The 19,462-nt window shown below is 40.4% G+C and overlaps 1 protein-coding gene and 1 non-coding gene across 8 annotated transcripts in view; both read right to left on the bottom strand.

Annotated features, from left to right (window-relative positions):
• The window catches only part of LOC114152793 (active breakpoint cluster region-related protein), a 130,120-nt gene that overhangs the window by 8,040 nt on the left and 102,618 nt on the right, over positions 1 to 19,462 (bottom strand). Inside the window, exon 1 of one of the 7 annotated variants that reach the window (XM_028030824.1) lies at positions 7,077 to 7,671. The exons of the other annotated variants lie outside the window; for them this stretch is intronic. Coding sequence (XP_027886625.1) covers positions 7,077 to 7,262 — 186 coding nt within the window. The 5' untranslated portion in view covers positions 7,263 to 7,671. Of the gene's footprint in view, positions 1 to 7,076; positions 7,672 to 19,462 lie in introns of those variants that run through there. 7 annotated transcript variants of the gene reach the window in all.
• On the bottom strand, positions 1,945 to 2,017 carry trnav-aac (transfer RNA valine (anticodon AAC)). The gene has a single exon. It is a non-coding gene; the product is annotated as a tRNA-Val (tRNA).

The following is a 19,462-nucleotide window of genomic DNA, read 5'->3' as shown; positions in this document are numbered from 1 at the left end:
AAAACTCCAGATTGGCCCAGACACTTGGCCTGCTCCTTGATACATTCTCCGAGACTGAACTTCTCGCCCCACGAAGCCCTTCGAGACCTCAGCGAGGGCAAGCTGGTGTTGTTTTAAGCCTCCTGGAGTCTGTGCACTCTGCATGAGGCCAAAACAGCTAAGTACTTTTTTATTGTCGGTTTCAGCATCTGCACACCGCAGTCATGTTATTACACTTCTGCACACCATTAAACATCCTCTCCGAGTGCATTTCATTAGCTCATAAAGGAGCCATTTAGTTCTCGTTTCATGCATTCCTATTACTGTTCCAGGCTATTTTCCCAGCAGAGTGGGAGTTTGTGTCAAAGGATGGGTAATCACCACGACTGGATCTGTAGACGGCTACTACTGGGAAGGGAAGCGGGACGCACTGAAAACGCCTCCTGTTGCTCACTGGAGACTCAAGGAAAACAATTCTTTTCATAGATTTTCTCCCCATTACTCTCTGCTCATTTTAAAGCAACCTGATTAAATATGAATGTATGCAAACAGGGTTGTAAAAACAAAGAGGATCCATTACAGGCAGTGGCTGCACTCAGTGACCCTTCTGAGATCTGCATCTCCCAACTGGGCTTCTCTTTATTAAAAAGAGAAGAACTTGACCCACTGGCCTTCTCTTGGCTTTTATGGGAAATGATTTACTTTGACCCGGCGGGCATGCATGGAGCAAAATGACTTTGTTTTAATGTATGCTGAAGACTGAAACAGCAACTCTTTTCACACTAGTTATTTTTGTGAAACTTCCAAACTGTTACTTTTTAAATAGTGCATCTGTGTGGACTGGCTAGCCATAGCTTAAGAAAAGAAAAAAACAACTCACTATTTTGATTTATCTTGACGCCATTTCCGCTTCAAGCTGCAAATGTAGGCTGAAAGCTTTACGACTGAGGTGAAAGGTTAAATAGTGTCAAAGAAAATACAAGTTACAACTGCTTAGAGAGAATGTTTTGAATCTTTAGCCTAGCACTGCTTTAGCCATGCTCGAGAATTTGTTTTTGATTTTGATGCAATAAATGTTAACCCAATTGTCACGTTTACTTTTCTTCTCCTAAATTAATTGGGTTTTTTCCCGAGGTCTCAACATATTCAAAAACTCACCAAATGTAATAAAAATTGTCTGCCTTGTAAAAAGTTTGGATTTAAATGGAATTAAAAATGGCCATGGTCAAACGGCTCTCTAGCGCCTCGTAAATTGAGATAGGCCAACTGGTAAATTTTAGAGAGCTGAAACTGGTACATAGATAGATCCGCCTAAAACAAGGTAAAAGTCTCTTGGAGGTATATTCTAAACCCAACAGGACGTCGGCCATTTGGGTCAAAGGGTCATTTTTGGCCGTTTCTTACTTTTAATACATGTCGAACTTGAGGAAACTCTTCCTAAGGATTTTGACCTATCTGCTTCATGTTTGGCGAGTATGTCCTTAAGAGTGACAATTCTTTAGGTTAAAACAAGCAAAGAAATCCTTTAAACCTACAGAACAGCTGTGTGCACTGATTTTCAGCGTTCTAGTCATGTCAGGTGCTCAATAAGTGCATTAGCTTTATTTCAACCATGTGTTGCTCTTACAGTGAACTCTACTTACTTACATGTGAGCACATGGCCCCCTAAACTTGACCTCACATATTTCCCTTCACTTTTCAGCCCTTCGATGTGCTCAGCAGGAAGCATCCACATGATCCAGCCCACATGTAGACATTACAGAAAATCCATGTCTGATTTCTATATCTGTTCTATATCCTGTCTGAGCTCTCTGCCATTTTCACACAAGCAGGAATATTATCTGTTAGCCAGGTTGTAAAGCGTGTATGCTGTCGGACTGATCTGCAGGCACGGAACAAAGCTCATAAGTCGCGCTGTATCACAGTCACATTATTTCAACAAGCTGCTGGAAGAGACAAAAAAGCTGTTCCCGCCCGGTTTCGAACCGAGGACCTTTCGCGTGTTAGGCGAACGTGATAACCACTACACTACGGGAACTGGCTGGCTACCCCCTCCCCCTCTGCTTCTCTTACTCAGAGCTGCAGCACTGTAACTCCTGGAGACTTCACAGTTTCTCTGAGAACACGTGGTCAGACTTTAAGTCCGGTATCAATCTGCTGGGATTCCCCTGCAGTATTTACATGCTGTGGACAAATTCTCCGGGGAATAAGCGCAAAAAGGTGTTAAACTCTCTTGTTAAACAACAAAAAAGGAGTAACTTTGTGTAAGTAATGAGAGGTAATAGTATGACTGTAGGTCGACAGCCTCATTAAATTACCACTACCCTTAATAAATCACCCTATTTCTTCTTGCTGTTGACAACCTTCGAGAAAGAACAACTTGATCCTTTGATCTGCAGGAAAATTATAATGAATTGCTGCTTTAATTCCCCCTTTGTGTTTAATCACAGTTTTCCTGTGCCTGCTCTCTGGCTGATTAAATATTCATTCAGCAGCAGAGAGCTTTTTATTAGTTCTTTAATTAGAACGCGGCGCAAACTGCACGCCTGCTTGGCTTTAGCAGGATTACAGGAAGTGTTTGTGCAGCGAGTCCCAGCTAGAACATCACTCTGCAGTATGTTTGCTCCGTGGAATATAAGGAGCATGACAATATTTAGACGTCCTGGTCACTTAGGCATATTGCTTACATGCTCATCAGTGGTGAGTCTTTTTACTACACAGCTGATGATGGCATCAGCGCCACGGGAGGCGTTCAGCTCAGCTGCCATGTTGCCTTGCCTTCTTACTTGCACATTTGAGCCACTGGACAGGGATTTTCCAACAACTGATGGTTGTGATTTTTAGAGTCGTTACCTTCACATTCAGTGTATGGAATCTGCCTATACGTCCAGTAAACAGAAGCTTACGGATGAGCACTATATGTCTGGAAGACGACTCTGCCTGCAGCCCAGATGAGTAGAAGCTCTGCAGCACACTGAGCAGGGATTATCTCATAATAAGAGCAGAATAAAGGAGCTTCAATAGTTTTTAATGACAGAGTTCTAAGTAAATGTTTCATATAATGATTTCAAAACACAATATTTTAATACATTAAGGATTTCTTTTTATGATTAGCACTTTCTTGCAACCTTCTGCCAGTGAGTAAAGCCTGAGATCATTCCTGAATAACTCTGCCAGCATAGTAAAGTGTTGGCACTAACCGTTTTCAGTCTTACTCCAGTCATGTTGATGTATGTATCCCACTAATGCAGAATGGTGCATATTCTACACATATCAAGAATTGTATCAAATTATTCTACACTAGTGATTGGAATAATCAGCGCAGAATCAAGTCAAGTTGGTGAGTGTATCCCACTAATGCCGGTCAGTGCACAGTCTACACATATCAAGAATCACTTTAATTTATTCTACACTGATTACAGTTTGTCTAAAGACAAAGTTTGTGATTTGAGAACCCTGCATTCTGTTTGTAAAAAAGAAAATTTTGATGACCCCATTTCATGAACCCAGTATTGTGTTCTGTTTTGCAAATGCAGTCGTCACAAATGTAACTTCTTCAAACTCAACATAAAACCCTTACTGTGAGATTGTTATATTGAGCAAGTATGTCCTAATTTAATGTGCCTTACCTGAGAAAGAACACACAGGTTTTATTGTGATATAGAGATGATCTATATGAGTGTTTCATTTCCCCTGATAAAGCCTCATGTTTTCTTTGGCCAGATCTGCACAATCTTTTGGGGATACGGCATAATACAACGCTGAGCCCATTACCTCGGTTTTCTGGTGATCTGTAATCCTTATCTCTGACAACATGGAAGCAATTAGATGATCTATACGAGTTTCCAGGGAAGTAAAAACGGCATCTTTAACTGCACATAAGCAATATAATGTGTCAGTTTGCACAAAGTTTCATCTCAGCCCTGAGGTTCGGTGAAATAAAATCCTCTCTATCTGTTTCAATGTGTAATGAAACTCAAACCCTCACCACCTACATAGAAGATCAATGCCTACTCATCATCCTGCAGACGCAGAAGACAACCTGCACGCTTTCAGCCATACAGCTAGAAGCCAGGAGGTTATACTAAGTATCAGCATGAGAATATTTTACTGACCTCTCGGAGCTCATTTAACCAATCACAACGCAGCACACGGGAGGGGATAGATGGGGGCCAATAAAGGGCTACACCTGCCGGTGGGGACAGACGGAGATTTATGTGGCCTACATAAAAGGGCCATTAAAGGGCTGGCTGGCATTTTAAGCAAGAGCAAGGATGAAACCCTAATATCTCATCTGCACTAATGAACATACTTAAATGGAAGAATATAAATTAGTATGAGGACTAAAATGCAGAGGAGGGATGAGTGAGGTGGAGGGCAGGTGATAATGGCTACATGTTCCTCTCTCTGGTGGTCAAGCAAACCAAAAAAAAAAAAAAATCCAGCAAAGAGCCGACCTATAGCTACTTCATCATCTTTTGCTCTTTTGTTAAGACGCGTGAGGTATAAGACGTCTGGTTCCAGTCCAATTAGTGTTCCTAAGTCAGCCTCCCATCTCATCTCGCTGCGTCTTAATTAGGCTCGGCTGTCAGCCGAAGCAGGAAGAACATTTCCCCGGTGTTCCTCCGTGCCCTCGCAAATCTTTTCTTGTGCAGATTCCTCTGAACAGAAATTAGATAACATGCTGCTTGCCATAGGTGCACCCGAAGAGAAAAAGCAATAATGTCTGCTGCTTCACCTGCCTTGCTCAGTAATCACATTGATGCTTTCTTTGCTCTTTTTTTTTCTGTTGTTGCAATTTTGGTAAATTTTTTGGGGCTGTAGAGTTACAAAAATGCTGGCATTCAGGGTTTTAAATGTAAATATGACAAAAACAAGTACATTAATCGCTTCATATCTTCGTGAAAACACCCTGGAGGCTTTTGTTATTTTGCCGTTTCAAGCGATGCGCTCAGATGATTTAACATCCTCTCATCTCTGCCGTCAAACAGAGATCCCGGTGTTATAGGGGCAGGAAGGCAGCATAGAGAAAAAATAAAGGGAGAATTGTATAAACACTGATAGGATCAAAAGGCAACTGTGCATTAGTGCAACACAAATTTACTCAACCAACAAAGAATAAAAAAATAAATCTACTTTGAAAGGAATGAATGATTGTAAAAATGAATGGGGCCTTTGAGACATGGTGGGTGAGTGGGAGATTTTTCTGCAGCTTTACTCTATGCTAGAGAATCACTTTTTTATATACTATTGCTGACACTGAGAAAACAACGTGAGAGGAGAAGAAGAAATCAATACCAGACCTATGGGTCAATTCAGTAAAGGCTGGTCTTAACGTGTAATCCCCTCTCTTATTCCTCTCAGATTGACAGCGGTCAGTGTTCCTAAAGCAGCAATCGAATAATTCAAGACATTAGAGGTCAGGTAAAGTCTCAGCTTGGATGCAGATGCTGAAGAGGCTGATTATGCACACTAAATCAAAGGAGAAATTCTGCCGATGAGCTCATAATGAGGTGAAGACGGCTGAATAAACATGCGCTAATACAGAGCAAAACTGCCTCACAACATCTAATTTTATATCTCAGTTAGTCATAGCTGAAGGGGCACGTGAGCAGCTTTGCATATAATCAGAGCTTGCATGTGATAATTCAGAAGCAAGAAATAAAAGCTTCCCAAAAAAAAGCAGCTTCTCTTTAGCTAAAAAAGAACAAGTCATGATTCAGATCCTGCATTTTAAGTGTGCCACAATAAAACTTGTATGCCCTGAAACTGTATCTGGGCAAATTAAAACATGATTTGCAAATTGTGTCTGTGTAATTTATACTGAGAATTAGGTTGATGACAGGAATTTGTCCATTTTTAGACTTTTTACAATACACTATGCCTACATTCTACCCAGCAACGACAGTTTCAACACTCTTTGGTGTGGATGTTGGTACTGTAAGAAGACTCAAAGCCATTTACTTTCTGTATCAGTGAGGTGTTGAAAAACAAAATCATAGGAGGTAAAGTGATATGGTAAGTTATTTGAAAATGAATCTTCTCTGGGATGTTTTGACATGTCTTAATTTAAATCATGCTGTGACAGCGAGAGAGAGCAAGACTTCAGCAAATAACAGGAAGACCAAACAGACTACCTCAAAGTTGGTCTTTTTATAGCCATAAACTTTCAAACCCATTCAAGGAAGACTAAGGCAAAGAAAACAAAGATGGCTGTTTTAACAATGCTCTTTACTGAGCTAATTACTAGCATAACACGCTAATGTCAAAAATCAAATTCATTCATGTCTGTTTTACATGGGTATTATTACATACCTGAAAAAAAGGTCAAAAACATTAGAAATCAGTGCTTTTTAAAGAACATGTTCTTACAGCTTTTATAGAAAAATTGGAACAGGCCAAATTCTGTGACTGCAAGTCAAAGACGATATTAAAATACTAACTTCATCAGTTCAAGCACAGGGTAATATCTCAAATGAACAGCGGAGGGAGCTGTTTTGACTACGAAACATCTCAGACGCATCGAGTCACTCATTTGTTTTGTCTTCAGCAGGAAATTACAGGGACAAAAGACACTGGTGGGAGTTAAAAAGAGAGGTTGAGATGAGCTCAAGGTGGCAGAAAGATTAGATAAATGAGAAAGTCAGAGATTTCCGTTCTTGATTAGGTTATTATATAATCCAGGAAAATAATTATAAGCTCTCACGGTTTCTGTGCTGTGTCTTGAAACATTAACATTGTGTTCCATCTCAAGAAAGTGTGATTATACCTCTTACAGTGAGCAATAAAGTCATCTTCCACAAACCCTCATTTGCAGGATATTAAATCCATCTGAAGCAATTTCCTGCAACAATCCTCTCAAATAAAACTTTTTTTTCCTAACCAGGTCACAGCGTTAGCATCACTACCATCCATCACATATAGAGCCATCAGATAAGAGTCAATTCCCCACTGACAGAACAAACAGATATGCGCTGAGAATAAAAAAGAGGCTGAACAAACAGATGGAAGTGACACCATGATGAATGCAGGGGGACAGATGCAGCAAAGAGAAGATAAAAAGCAGAAAGAAAACAGCTTGTGTACGCATGTCAGACCTTTTGTCTCAGCAGCTTGCTGCGAACTCGGCCCCATAGCTTGGCCCCCGTGTTGGAGTGTCTCTTGAGCACCGGGGTCTGGGGCTGGCTGGACAGATTGTGCTGGTTCTGGTCCACGCAGCACTGCTGCTCCAGACGCTCGCACATAGAGTTCAAGTTTACATCCGACACCAGGATCTCCGTCATCCCAAAGCCGTCAAATCTCCCCTTCCTCCAAAAAATGCAGGTGGTAGGAAGTGCTGAGCTTGAAGAGAAGGCAGGGGTTGGAGGAAGGATCTCCACGTAACCCGTAACGGTTAGACCAGGTGCTGGAGAGCCGAGAAGCGATGAATAAAAAAAGAAAGTCTTTTTAATTCAAAAAGGAAAAAGATGAAGAGCAGAAGGAAAGCTGGTTGCTGCCATGACCTCCTCGACAAGCCTCATAAAAAGTCCAGGTAGGATCCTGCTTCTGCGAGTTTGTTTCACAGTCAGCCGCCAGCATCTCCTCACTGTGCAATCTGACTTCCACCACGGCAAACGGAGGCACCGAGCGCTCCAAGAGGCAGAGACAGAGAGAGGAGGGAGGGAGAGGGAGAGCCGAGCAGGAGGGGTGAATGAGCTCCAGGAGCAGAGCTGCCTCTCCAGATGTGGATGGACACTCCTCCAGAGAGGGGAGGGGTGGACAAACAGTCAATGAGGAATGAAAAGAGAAAGAAACACAGGAGAGGGAGAGAGAGAGGGAGGGATTGGTAAATGTTTCGCTGTGTTTTGGTTAGTACTTTGACCCCTGGTCAACTTTTCCCAGAGCTGCACAGGAAGTGGATAATATGAGAAAAAAAGGGCAATGAATATTAAAAACAATCAACAAGCAATTAAATCCTAAACAATTCTGGAGTTCATCTATAGCCAAACTCTTAAGGCTGAGGTAAGACCGCTGCCAGGGTTTTTGGATATTGACTGGGGAAAAAGTTCCACGTTTAGTTAGCTGTGGCTATGCCAGGCCACAAGATGGCGCTGTGGTTTTAGCATCTTATTGAATTCGTATGCGCTTTTGACCCTTAGCTTCTACTTTATTAGGTTTCACGCTCATGTAACACATTTATTCCTAATCAGAAATTGTGCTAAACTGAACAGGTTATAAGTAGCACAACACAGCACAATGCTATCCGCTAAGTTAGCCATTTTCAGTATCAGTGAGATGTTCAGAAATTAAGTCAGAGGAAACTGAGTGGTGAAAAGCAACTTGAGAGGAAAACGTAACTATTTATAATATATTAAAACAAGTGAGTGGTTTATTCAGGCTGCGAATGAGCAAGAGAGAGCAAGACTTTCAACAAATAACAAGAAGGTTTTTGCACACAACAAGGAAGATGTCAGCCACATGTCAGCTTGTAACCAAACATTTTAGTGAAGAAGCAAAGTGACCAGGACTGGACAGAGAAAAAGCCGTCTTATTCTTTTACAATATTTTTCCCTGTCAGTCATTGAACAAGCTGGATTTAAAAATATTTCCACCATGTTAGCGAGTGAAACTAACGATATGCTAAACATGTTCATAGCTTATTATTTATTTTCAACTTCGTAAAGCCCGTTTTTGGAGCGACTGCCCTTTCGCACACACAGTGTGACGTTGCCTCTGCTGCTCCGAATATAAAAAGATTAATGACAGGTCAGGGTAGAGAAGCTGGAAAAAAAATGTGTCATCAGCAATTCAGATCTACACAAAAACCAGAGATTAGAAATCAGCCACAAATCTCTAATAACGTCTATAAAAAATGCATTTCCTTCTCTTCTCCTTAATCCTCTTTTCCACCGTTTTCACCCTGTGTGCCTGTTAATGTGCTTTGTTTGGCATATCTCTATTTTTGTCTTACCACTGACTATTATGCATTTTTCCACCAAAACCCTTTCCCCTAAGCCTGCCTGTCGACACTGGAAAGTCAGTCAAAGACATTCAGCGAGATCAAATCTTCACGTTTATTCAACAGGACAAGCCGAGTTGACCGCTCATACGTGGAGCCCTCTACATTTTGGATCGATATGCAGCAAAGGAATGTGTGTGTGCCTGTCAAATTCCCTCCCTGTCTTCTGTGTCCCAACCTGCTGGAATTAGAGTGGAAAGATATTCAGCTTTGGAAAGGTTATATACGCGAGGATGCATTTTAAAGGGGTAATGATTGTGATTCAGAGTCGGCGCAGACATCTGCCGGCTGATCGTTCACTGATTCATAGAGGAGCCTCAGATAAGTAGAGAAAAACACAGAATTTCTTTCATTTAATTCATGAATCACTATCAGCTTTGTTTACATAGGGGATGTATATTATCATTTAATCTTAGAGTATCATTGGATTCTCTTTCAGTCGATTCTTCCTCTAAAATAGAAGAAATGTTTAAGTTTAATATTCAGTCAGCAGTAATTATCCTTACAGTACCGAACCAGACTCATTATGTCATCATAGGGCGTGTTGGATAACCTCAGACTGTACAAAACCCAGCATAAAACCATGTGGGTTAGCGTGTCTTCTGCGGTGATGATAAAACAGTGAAAAGATAAAAAGGGCAAGAGGCAAGGCGTGAACGTCTGACTCCGCGAACTGGAGGGGAAGGTGGAGGAGGGGAGGTGGAGCTTTGTTGTGGAGCAGACCTCAGCCAACCCCTCAGCACAGATTATTTTTAACTCATGGGGTCCGTAGTTATGAGACACACACACTCCATGCGTCACAACTTGGAAAGAATGTCTGGGAAAACCATGTTTTGAAAATGGGAGAAGAAAAACCCCACAGGGAGATCGGGGAGATATTTTGGGGTAAGATGGGAGAGAATGGGAACGCTGGAATAGCTTTGTATATGGCAACTCATAAATGTTTAAGGGTTTTTATTTGAAAATGGTTCATGCTATTATAGCATCCATCGACCAGACTAATATAGGGACGAAACGAGAAAAAGAACAGCTAGAACCACATTTAAAAGCACAGACACAGAGTTCTTCAGTGGATTACACAGAAAATGTAAGATCAGTAAGATCAGTGGGGAGTACCTTCGGTGATTTCACCTCCATCAGTTCACAAAGGATTTGTTTGACAGCGTGAATATGAGGTAGAAAATACTACACTTCATTACATGAATGTTTCTCTGAACCATTTCAAAACTAAATATCATTCTACAAATTAAGTGTGAAAACGCAGAGCAGGGTAAACCAAGGAGCACAGTATGAGCATAAGATAAATATTGACAGTTTTAATAGGTAGTTGATCTTTTGCATATTCTTAATCTTGAACTGGTCCACAGTTCAAATTGTTTTTTGTTTTTAAACTGCCGTTAGCTATAGCCAACAGCTAATGTTTCCATAAAACATTAGGAAAGTATTTCATTACTTTCCTAATTAAAGTAATGAAAACATTGATGGAAATGGTGAAATTCAAAGTAACTTCCTCAATTTCACAAAAACGTTTTTACATTCGCTTGAGGTAGTTTTTGGATTTCCCCCCCCAAAAAAGAAGTCATGCGCTAAATTGGAGATGGAAACACATTTGCCGAATAAGTTCTGGCGTAGCGAACTTTCACCTTACATGACTGATCAGCCGCTTTAGAGAACTGCGTTTCTTTCTCTACTTCTCCAGACAGCATGCAACATCACCAATGCTTGACATAACAGAACAATTGCAACTTGGCCGAGAGCTACACATTCCTGAAAACCGCTCTCTATTTTCCTTCGATATGTGGTCTATACTAGTTTACAACTTCTACTTCCTGTTTATTACAGGCATGGGTAACGTCAACATCTGGCTAAATTACGTTGATTTGCTCCGAACCAGTAGATGGAAAAATTGCGACATTTTAAAAGTTTGCTCAAAATTTATATGACAATTGGATAGAAACTTAGCTGGTAAGAACAATCTATTTCAAAATACTCCTGCCTCTTCTGCTTTTAGTAGTAACTCTTTATCGGTCAGAGCCATTTCTGCTGCTGCGGTTCCCATCGAGGGATTGCTGCAAAGTCAACACTATGCAGCCGAGGCCAAAACGTTTATCTGGTTGTATAATGGCTCTAATGTATTTTTGCCCTACTTTAAACATCTAGAAATGCCTGAGTGTCAATTCACATGCTGACAATGGGACAGAAACTGGCATCTGTACGACCAGTTCAACCAGAGTCCAATGCTTCACTTTCCATCACATCAACAAAACCCACTCAGCAGAGACATTCAGATCTACCCTGCCCCCACAGATCACAGATACTACAAAGTCACATACCCACTTTCACTAATGTCAACTCATTATTTATTTAAAACATTAAAACGAAGACAGAGCCCAAGCAGACATGCTAACCCAGAATCCAGACGGTTCAATCTTAAAAAGCTCTCCAAGGTCAACAGTTCATCTGACACAGCTCTTCAAAACCCCTACTTTCACATGTGCCACTGGAAATCAAAGTAAAGCATATTACTGTACTTTGGTAATATTTGCTAGAATCCTGGCACATTCAGCTTTCAGGTTCTGTTCGGTGGGCTGGTTTATAATGCATAAAGTGGAGCCAAATAATGGACCCTTTTTTCCCGAGAAGGCCTTGAACAGATATTAAGCCACTGCAGAGATAAATTAACACTATGAGATGAATAGCTGAGGGGCCTTGAGCTCGGGAGACATGGGACCAATAAAAAGGCGACAGATGAGAACACAACAAGAGGAGGGAACCCAACTGGGAGATAAGGATGAAGGTTCTTGTGGGAATGGAGAGACACAAAGGATAGAGTGGAGTAATTAGTCAAATTTTAGATCTTTGAGATGTTTTCTTTATTAGAGCATGGTTTGGTGTTGATGTGGTGTTGCAGCTGCCTAAGGCTTTTCTCTGATTGTTATTGCTGCTTGTCATCTTATACTCTATTTAAACAGCCACGTTTTTCTCCAATAAAAAAACAATAGATTGCAAAGAACCCTTGCAATCTATTTAATCTTATTATGCAATGCTTACATGTGAATAAGCTGTTGGTTTTATCCCTGGCTGCCTATGCTGTGGCATCAGGTTCAGCCTCGCGTCGTAATTATAGACAGGGTGGAACGGCCCTTCGTACAGTTCTGCTATATGACCACAGCCATGGGTGGACCAGGTCCATGTTTGCAGGCTCCCTCTGGATGCAGCTGTTCCCAGACTAGCAGTGGGATGCTGGCGTTGGTTTGGTAATTCTCCAGCCTCCATCTGTGAGGTCCTCAAATATACAGTAGGTATGATCCTTTTAACAGATGCAACCCACCCAATGAACAATAGATGGTCTCAGTGCCAGGGAGTTCTTTGCTTTAATGCTGAACATCCTGGGATTGTGTAGCTGCTGCCTGGGAACGTTTCCTATCAGTTTACACCTGGTATTAGCCGTACAGATGCACTGAAAAATAATTTGGTGTTGATATCAGACCAGTCTTTACTCAGTTTGAAACTCTGAAATCCAACCTTTTTTCCCAGTCAGTGGAAGAATTACACTAAACTCTAACCAGGTTGTGCTGACAACACTCTTCTGTGTGAATGCTCTTACTGAATGAAGAACACAAAAATATAGCTGTTTTCAGTGTGGTGTTTATAATATAGTCACAGGAAGCAAAAATATGTACATCTTCAAATCTAGTTTTCTAGATAAGATTTCAGCAGATAACAGGAAGGCTGAACATAACGCAGCAAAGCTGCTCCCTGTCTCAGACATTTGCTTTAATAAAAGTAAACTGTACACTTTCATAAGTCTTGGGTTGAATGTTTTCTGCTTTGTTGCTCTAGAGAAAGTTTTTAATCTCTTTGCGGCATCAAAAACAAAAACTTTCTTTAAAACCCCTTCTTGTATTTAGCCAAATGTAATGAATGTGTGCCCAAGTTTTGTTCTGAGTAAAAGTCACTTGATACCTGTGGCCCTACTTGCTATGATATTATCATAAAACCTAAAAACCATGGCTAAGGTAAAACACTTTAATACTTTAATTCTCTTTAATATTAGCATGTTTAGGCTTACAAAAACAAAGCACAAAGTTTTTCCCATTATCTTTTTATCTTTGTTTTGAAATCATAACAAAATTGTTAATTACAGCGACTGCTTTCAAACACATTTTATGAAGTTGCCCCCACAAATTTGACAAATATTTATTAAGACCCTAAACGAGTTATAGAAAAAAATGTATACAGTTTTATATTTTGAATGCTGTTTCTATTTTGTCTTTTATTAATAAAGATTAATCAGATTAAATATCAAATGTCTTCAAAAATACCAGAAATTGGACACAAAGTTCAGATCAAATCTAAATTTATTGTTAAATCTCTAGTCGACTATTTTCATTTGTCATAATTTCATCTATGACAAACTTAGATTACTTTACATGAAGCTACTTTCAAAGAAAATTGAGCGCTTCATGGTTCTCAGCAATTGTTCTGGATACAAATTCAGTTCTCAGCTTTTCTTTGTACATTTAGTCCTGGTGTGCATGAAGTGCTTTTTTTATACCAAGATAAATAGGTGAAACATTTTTATAGCCGAATATAGCAAAACCACTTTTTCACTCCTGAATAAAATTAGAAATCCATAAGATTATTATGCGAGTAATAACTAAAAGAAAAATGTGAATTTAAAAGTTAAGGTCCAAGTGAGGAGACGTTACCAGAAACTAACAAAAATGCAAGACGAGAATGTCATACTCTCAAAATGTCTCACTGTTCCTTTAATACAGAACGCTTTGAACTCTTCACAGCCTCTAAGATTGGATTTGTATGGATTTTTCAGGTCTTTTGAAGCTAAAAGGAATTTTCTGATGACTTCATTTCTGAACCTTTTTTTTTCAGTTTCTACCAAACTCAGCATTCGCTCAGTATAGGCACACAGAAGCCATTTTATGACTTAGGTGCTGGTTATTTTGCCCCTTAATGTGCTTTCACACCAGCCTTTCTCAGTCCGCTTTAATCCTACTCTAGTTTGTTTGTCTAATAAGTCCGGTTTATTTTTCGGAGGCGTAAATCCAAAATCAAACTCTGACCTGGACCAAAAAAGTGAACTCTACCAACTCTCGGTTTGTCTGAAGTGAACTCTGGTGTGGCCTGAATGAGAATGCCAAGCAGAACGAAGACCACTTTAAAACCAGGAAGTGGATTATAGCGGAGGGCATTCTGGGTAAATAGAACCAAAACCAACAGTGGAAACTTGATGAGAGCTGGTATACAATGGTTTAAGTAAATGGGAATTAAATAGTTTGCAAACTGGAACAAAATGGAAGTAGGAAGAAACAAAATATCCATGTTTAGGTACAAAATTGGGATATAAATTGGTGGAAGGGTGACTTGACCTGAAGCAGAAAAAGACCAATATAAACTTCTGATTTCATAGGTTGTCATATGTTACTCCCAGTTATTGCTGAACACATAAGTATCCATTTATATTCTTGGGATCATTCATCCTCCTAATCCCTTAAGACATTATCTAGGAACAAAGACAATCATTTGGGACGTAGGACTGAAAAACGACAAAATTGAAAAGAAACGGGAAGATGCCTTAGGCGTATTTGATTTACTCATCACTGAAGACAAAGCACTTCATGGTAATCATGTGCATCTCAAGGAGGACAGGGATTGGCTGAGAGTGATGGCTGGAAACCCGACTTTGAGCGCATCACTCAATCAGGTTAAAGTCGATTATCTGTATAAGCATGTTCAGGGGATGACCCACTGCTGCTCTTTGATCTGTTTCTGCTGCCTTTGCAGGAGCTTTGGAGGAAAGCAGTGGAGATAGAGTTTAATTCAAAAAGAGAGAGGGAGAAAGAGAGAGAGGTCTGTGTGTCGGGAGGGCTTTCGAGGGAGGATCTTTCAGGGTGCAGCGAGAGTGCTAAATGTGAGTGCAGAAGGAGGAGGGGGGAGGGTTTGGCAGGGTGGGAATTCACAGCCTTGGGGTGCTTTAAAGATTATTCCTGCTTCTCTTTCATCCTGGCCACTGGGAGCATCCTCCTCTGATAAACCGCTCCATCATTTATTAAGCACATTAGAACAAAAGTGGAGAAGGAGGCAGAGGGCGAACAAAGAGGATGGGGAGGGAGGAAACGAGTAAAGAGAAGCTGTTGTTGGGTGTGGCTGTGATGAACACGGGGAGAGAGTGCAAAGAGTGCTAAAACATGTCAAAGAATACAATGTATTTAAAATCCACTTCAAAAGGCGAGAAGAGAAAACTTTTCTGAAATGTTTTTCTCTTGTTTTGGGGGTTTTGTGAATATGTTTTAATGCAAGCTGTGAAACAGACTGAAGGAGATAAGAAAAAAAAGAGGCTGAGAAACAGCCTGATGCAACAGCGAGCAGTGAGAGCAGCAATGCTGCAGGGTTCTGCATGACAAAACCCAGTTTATACAATGAGGTCACGCTCTGCACACCCGAAGCTGTTTATTTTAACAGTGATGACTTTTAAGTCATTCATCAGTACTCTTAAGTGCATTTAATGGTTCTACTGTTATTTATTTTATACTTGTAATATTTATCGTGATTTAAGACCGTTTCCTCTAACCAGAAGGGTGAGATTTGTTCCATTTATTTCATCCTGTAGAAAAGTCAGACACAGCATCTGCAATAAAGTCTATTCCAGTATATTTGCAGTTGAGAAGAAAATAAAAAAAGTGTCAGGGGTGGGAGGAAGACAAGATTAGATCCCGAGTTAGCACAGAAAGCAAACTGTGTCGTTCTCAGGCTGAGTGGCAGTGTGCTAAAAAAGACACCATTATGAGCATGAGACAAACAACTGCGTGGTAAAAATAAATACAGTCGGTTCTCTTGTCAGAGCAGAACTAAAACTTTGAGTTGACTTTGAATGAAACTCAGTACAACACCAGTGGACATGATCCTTATCGTATGACATCATTTGACATAAACTGTATGTCAGAGATGAAATAACTTTTTCACCTGATCTACTTTGTTTTAGAGTGCGATATAAAAAGGATCATACAGATACAGTGAGTCACCCTGCGACTGTTGAGGCACAAGGTCCTGAATCAGAATCATGACTTTGGCATCTATGTCACAGAATGTGGGTTACCTAGTTTTAAGGAGCGATGGCACAATATAGCAGCCTCGTCTCTGTCAGACTGCCCCAGGGCAGCTGTGGCTACAATCCAGTAGCTTGCCATCATCAGCGTGTGAATGTGTGTGTGAATGGAAATGACTGATTTCATGAGCGTCCTGAAAAGTTCCATAAGACTGACGATGTCATTTTATAAACAGAAAGCTTCATCTTTAACATATTCTTAGTTGGTAATTTGTAATGTAATAAATGTACTACTCAAAAGTATAACTTTGACAGACAATGTTGTGACTTGTTTTAGCCTTCTTGTTATCAGCTGAGAATCTCATTCTCTCAGTCTGAACAAACCATAGACATGTAATAGAAAATATATTTCAAAATACCTTCACATAATTTCTAACTCATCTGAATTTGCTGTAACATACACTAGTGGTATTGGAAATTATTCACTCAGTAGTAGGATCCACACTGAAGAGTAATGTCATCTGCAGCAAAATAGAGGCAACTTCTCTATGCATCTAATTCATATAAAATTTTTTAATGCTTTATCAATGAAAACAACACAGTGATGCATAGTCTACTCTGACTAAATAGGTAGAACCCAAGTCGCAATTCTAAGTAGTATGCTGATGAAGAAATTGACTATGTTCACACAACTTGTAAATGCGACCCAAATTAAAAATCTTTTTTTGCCCATGTCAAACTTTTTCACGGCCGTCTGGCCAAATTCCAATCTATTCATCCGGGGGGTGAAAAAATCGTATCTGTGCCACTTTCATTTGTTGTACTAAATCTTATACAAATCTGAATGCAGCCGCATTTAACAATTTAACTATTAGTATGAATGATCGTGCAAAAAAACAAACAAAAATCTTAATTCAGCCTCAATTGTGTGAACTCTGTGAATGTAATCTATGTGATTTTTTAAAAACACCGTGTAATGTTAACACAAACTAAACACAAACAAAAGTTACAATCACATATCAGGATGAGGTTGTGTTACATCTAAGGATTGTGACCCAGTTTCAGGGATGAAGAGAGTGCAGCCTCAAAGGACTTAGCTGCTGTTGACCTGCTTGAATAATTTATCTTAAGTGTGCTGACTGGACGCAGCCACCTGGAAGATTACACAAGAGGAAGGGGGTGAGCCACGGTGGGACTAAGAGAAGAAAAAGTGACAGCATGATCCTGAGCGATACAACATAAGATGGGGTTATGCAACTTGGGAACATAGAAGAAGAAGTGTGAGAGAGAAAAGTAAGATGGTCTAAATATTTCAAGGCGACGACAATGCAGTGTCATTTTGGCTTTCTAGGAAGTCAGGTGAATAATCGAGAGGAGGCGCTGTGCTTTACGTTGAACAGACAGCAGACAGGCTGGAGCTGCTAGGCTTCCTCGGAGCTAAGCAAAATGCCTACAAGCATAACTGAGTAGCTTTCATTAACGTTCAGCTCAGTACTCAAAATGTAAGTTTTTTACTATTATTTTTGATGCTTTAGTTTATTCTGTTCTCCATTTGCAGAACCTCCAAATGCTGGTAACAAGATATAACCAATTATTTCAACAAAGTGTTGCTAAGGTACAAAGTTTGTCTAATATGATGCCTGAGAAAATGCCAGGGTGGCCCCTCCCCACACTTGTTGCTGCAGTCTTTCTTTCAACTTGACAAGCAAAGGCTGGTACATTTATCACTCAGTAACAAGGCAAATCGATCTGTTTGGAAATACTTACTGCCTGTGTTTCCATTGACCATAAAACTGTGTAAATTGGAATTACAAAAATAAATTTGCTCAATGGAAACATGCCAATTTCAAAAATCTCCTGTTTTTCCAATACATTTTTGTGCAAGCCTGAAGTGGTTAGTCAAGAATGACTAATTAACAAGCAGACATGAGTTTGTTATACTTGTTTTGTCTGTTATGAATGACAAAAAGGTATAATTTACTGACCTACAAGCATGTGAATACCTAAATCTTACAAATTTTCTCCACATGGGTTTTTCCAACATAAAACTTGGTCAGAATGTTGTGCTTCCACACAAATCAAAACCAAAGCCGAGCCACACCATAATGGTGTGAAATCCAAAAAATCCTGAATAGTTTTATAAGCGCTGACGTTTTTGTGTTTCAGTGAAACCAGGTCAGCTATCCAGTCACGGAAACATCCATCCTTTCCCCTCCCGTTCCTCCTCACTGAATCCAATAAAAACAAAGGCCCTTGAAAAAAATAAATCACTTTGCCGTCAAACCTCATTTGCAGGTGAACAATCCATTAACGTGCCAGTGGAAAAATCAATCACTTAATCGATAAAACCCTCAGCTTTAGCACCCAGCGATGACTGAAAGAGGAGCTTAACATTTTCTCCCTAACTATCCTGACTCCAAGTCTTCTCTCGACTTCTTCTTCTCTACTCTGCATTGATCTCAGTCCTCCTCCTTTTTCTCTTCCTGTAAATCACACAAAAATGAGACGAATCTGAAACTAAACTGAACTGCTTCCTGCTAATCATTAATGCCAGGTAGCAGGATTAGTGAGGTTTAAGTGAAACATTATCGGTTTGTATGGGAGGAGGAGGAGACAACGCAAAGAGGAAGAGATGCTATCAACCCAAACAACTCTTCCCTGACTCCTGGAACCCACACGCAAGCTACACATCCCTCTCCCGGCTATTACACAATGTACATTGCATAATTCAAAGAATTTGCGACTGCGAGAAATTGACTTTTGAGGTGCCCGCCTTCACAAACACCCACACGGCTCTTTGCAAGCCCGGAGACCAGAGGGAAGAGGTACGCGCTCGAGCCGGCGCCCACCACCAGATCAATGCATTCCAGCGTTCTGCCAGGGACAGGTTTGGAAAATAATAAAGCCACTAAAAAATGCTTTGCTCAGATGAATTCACGGCACGCCGGTTATGCAACAGGCTGCTTCGAGCGGAACAATTCATCGTCGGAGGAACACGAAGAGCTGCAGATAACTGCGTTGATGTCCAAGGTTGTTTTAAGTGCTTCGTTTCAGCAGTTTGCATCAAAGCTGGAGTGAAGAGGCCATTTCACCGGGTTACATTTTTGGAAAGAAGAGAGACAGAGAGAGAGAGAAAGTTTCGGTAGAGCTGGTAATGTTGAAGAAGATCAAATGTAATTGCTTTGATCCCTGACTTGTCAGCACCAGGGGTGGATGTGGTGCAGCTGCATGACCTCACTGTTAACTTGAACAAGTTCAAAACATCCTCACTCCAAGTCTGAAGAGACTTGAGCAGCTCCCATTAACCTTTTCGTCATCACTGGGCCAAAAACTGAGCTCTCCCAATGTAAAGGTCACACAGAAAGAGTTCTAATAATATCTGTGTTTAGCAAAATGCCAAAGCAGCTTCAAAGGAGTGT

This window comes from Xiphophorus couchianus, chromosome 11, assembly GCF_001444195.1.
Source record: "Xiphophorus couchianus chromosome 11, X_couchianus-1.0, whole genome shotgun sequence".
NCBI classification, from domain to species: Eukaryota; Metazoa; Chordata; class Actinopteri; order Cyprinodontiformes; family Poeciliidae; genus Xiphophorus; species Xiphophorus couchianus.
This window is presented reverse-complemented; position numbering and strand designations above follow the sequence as displayed.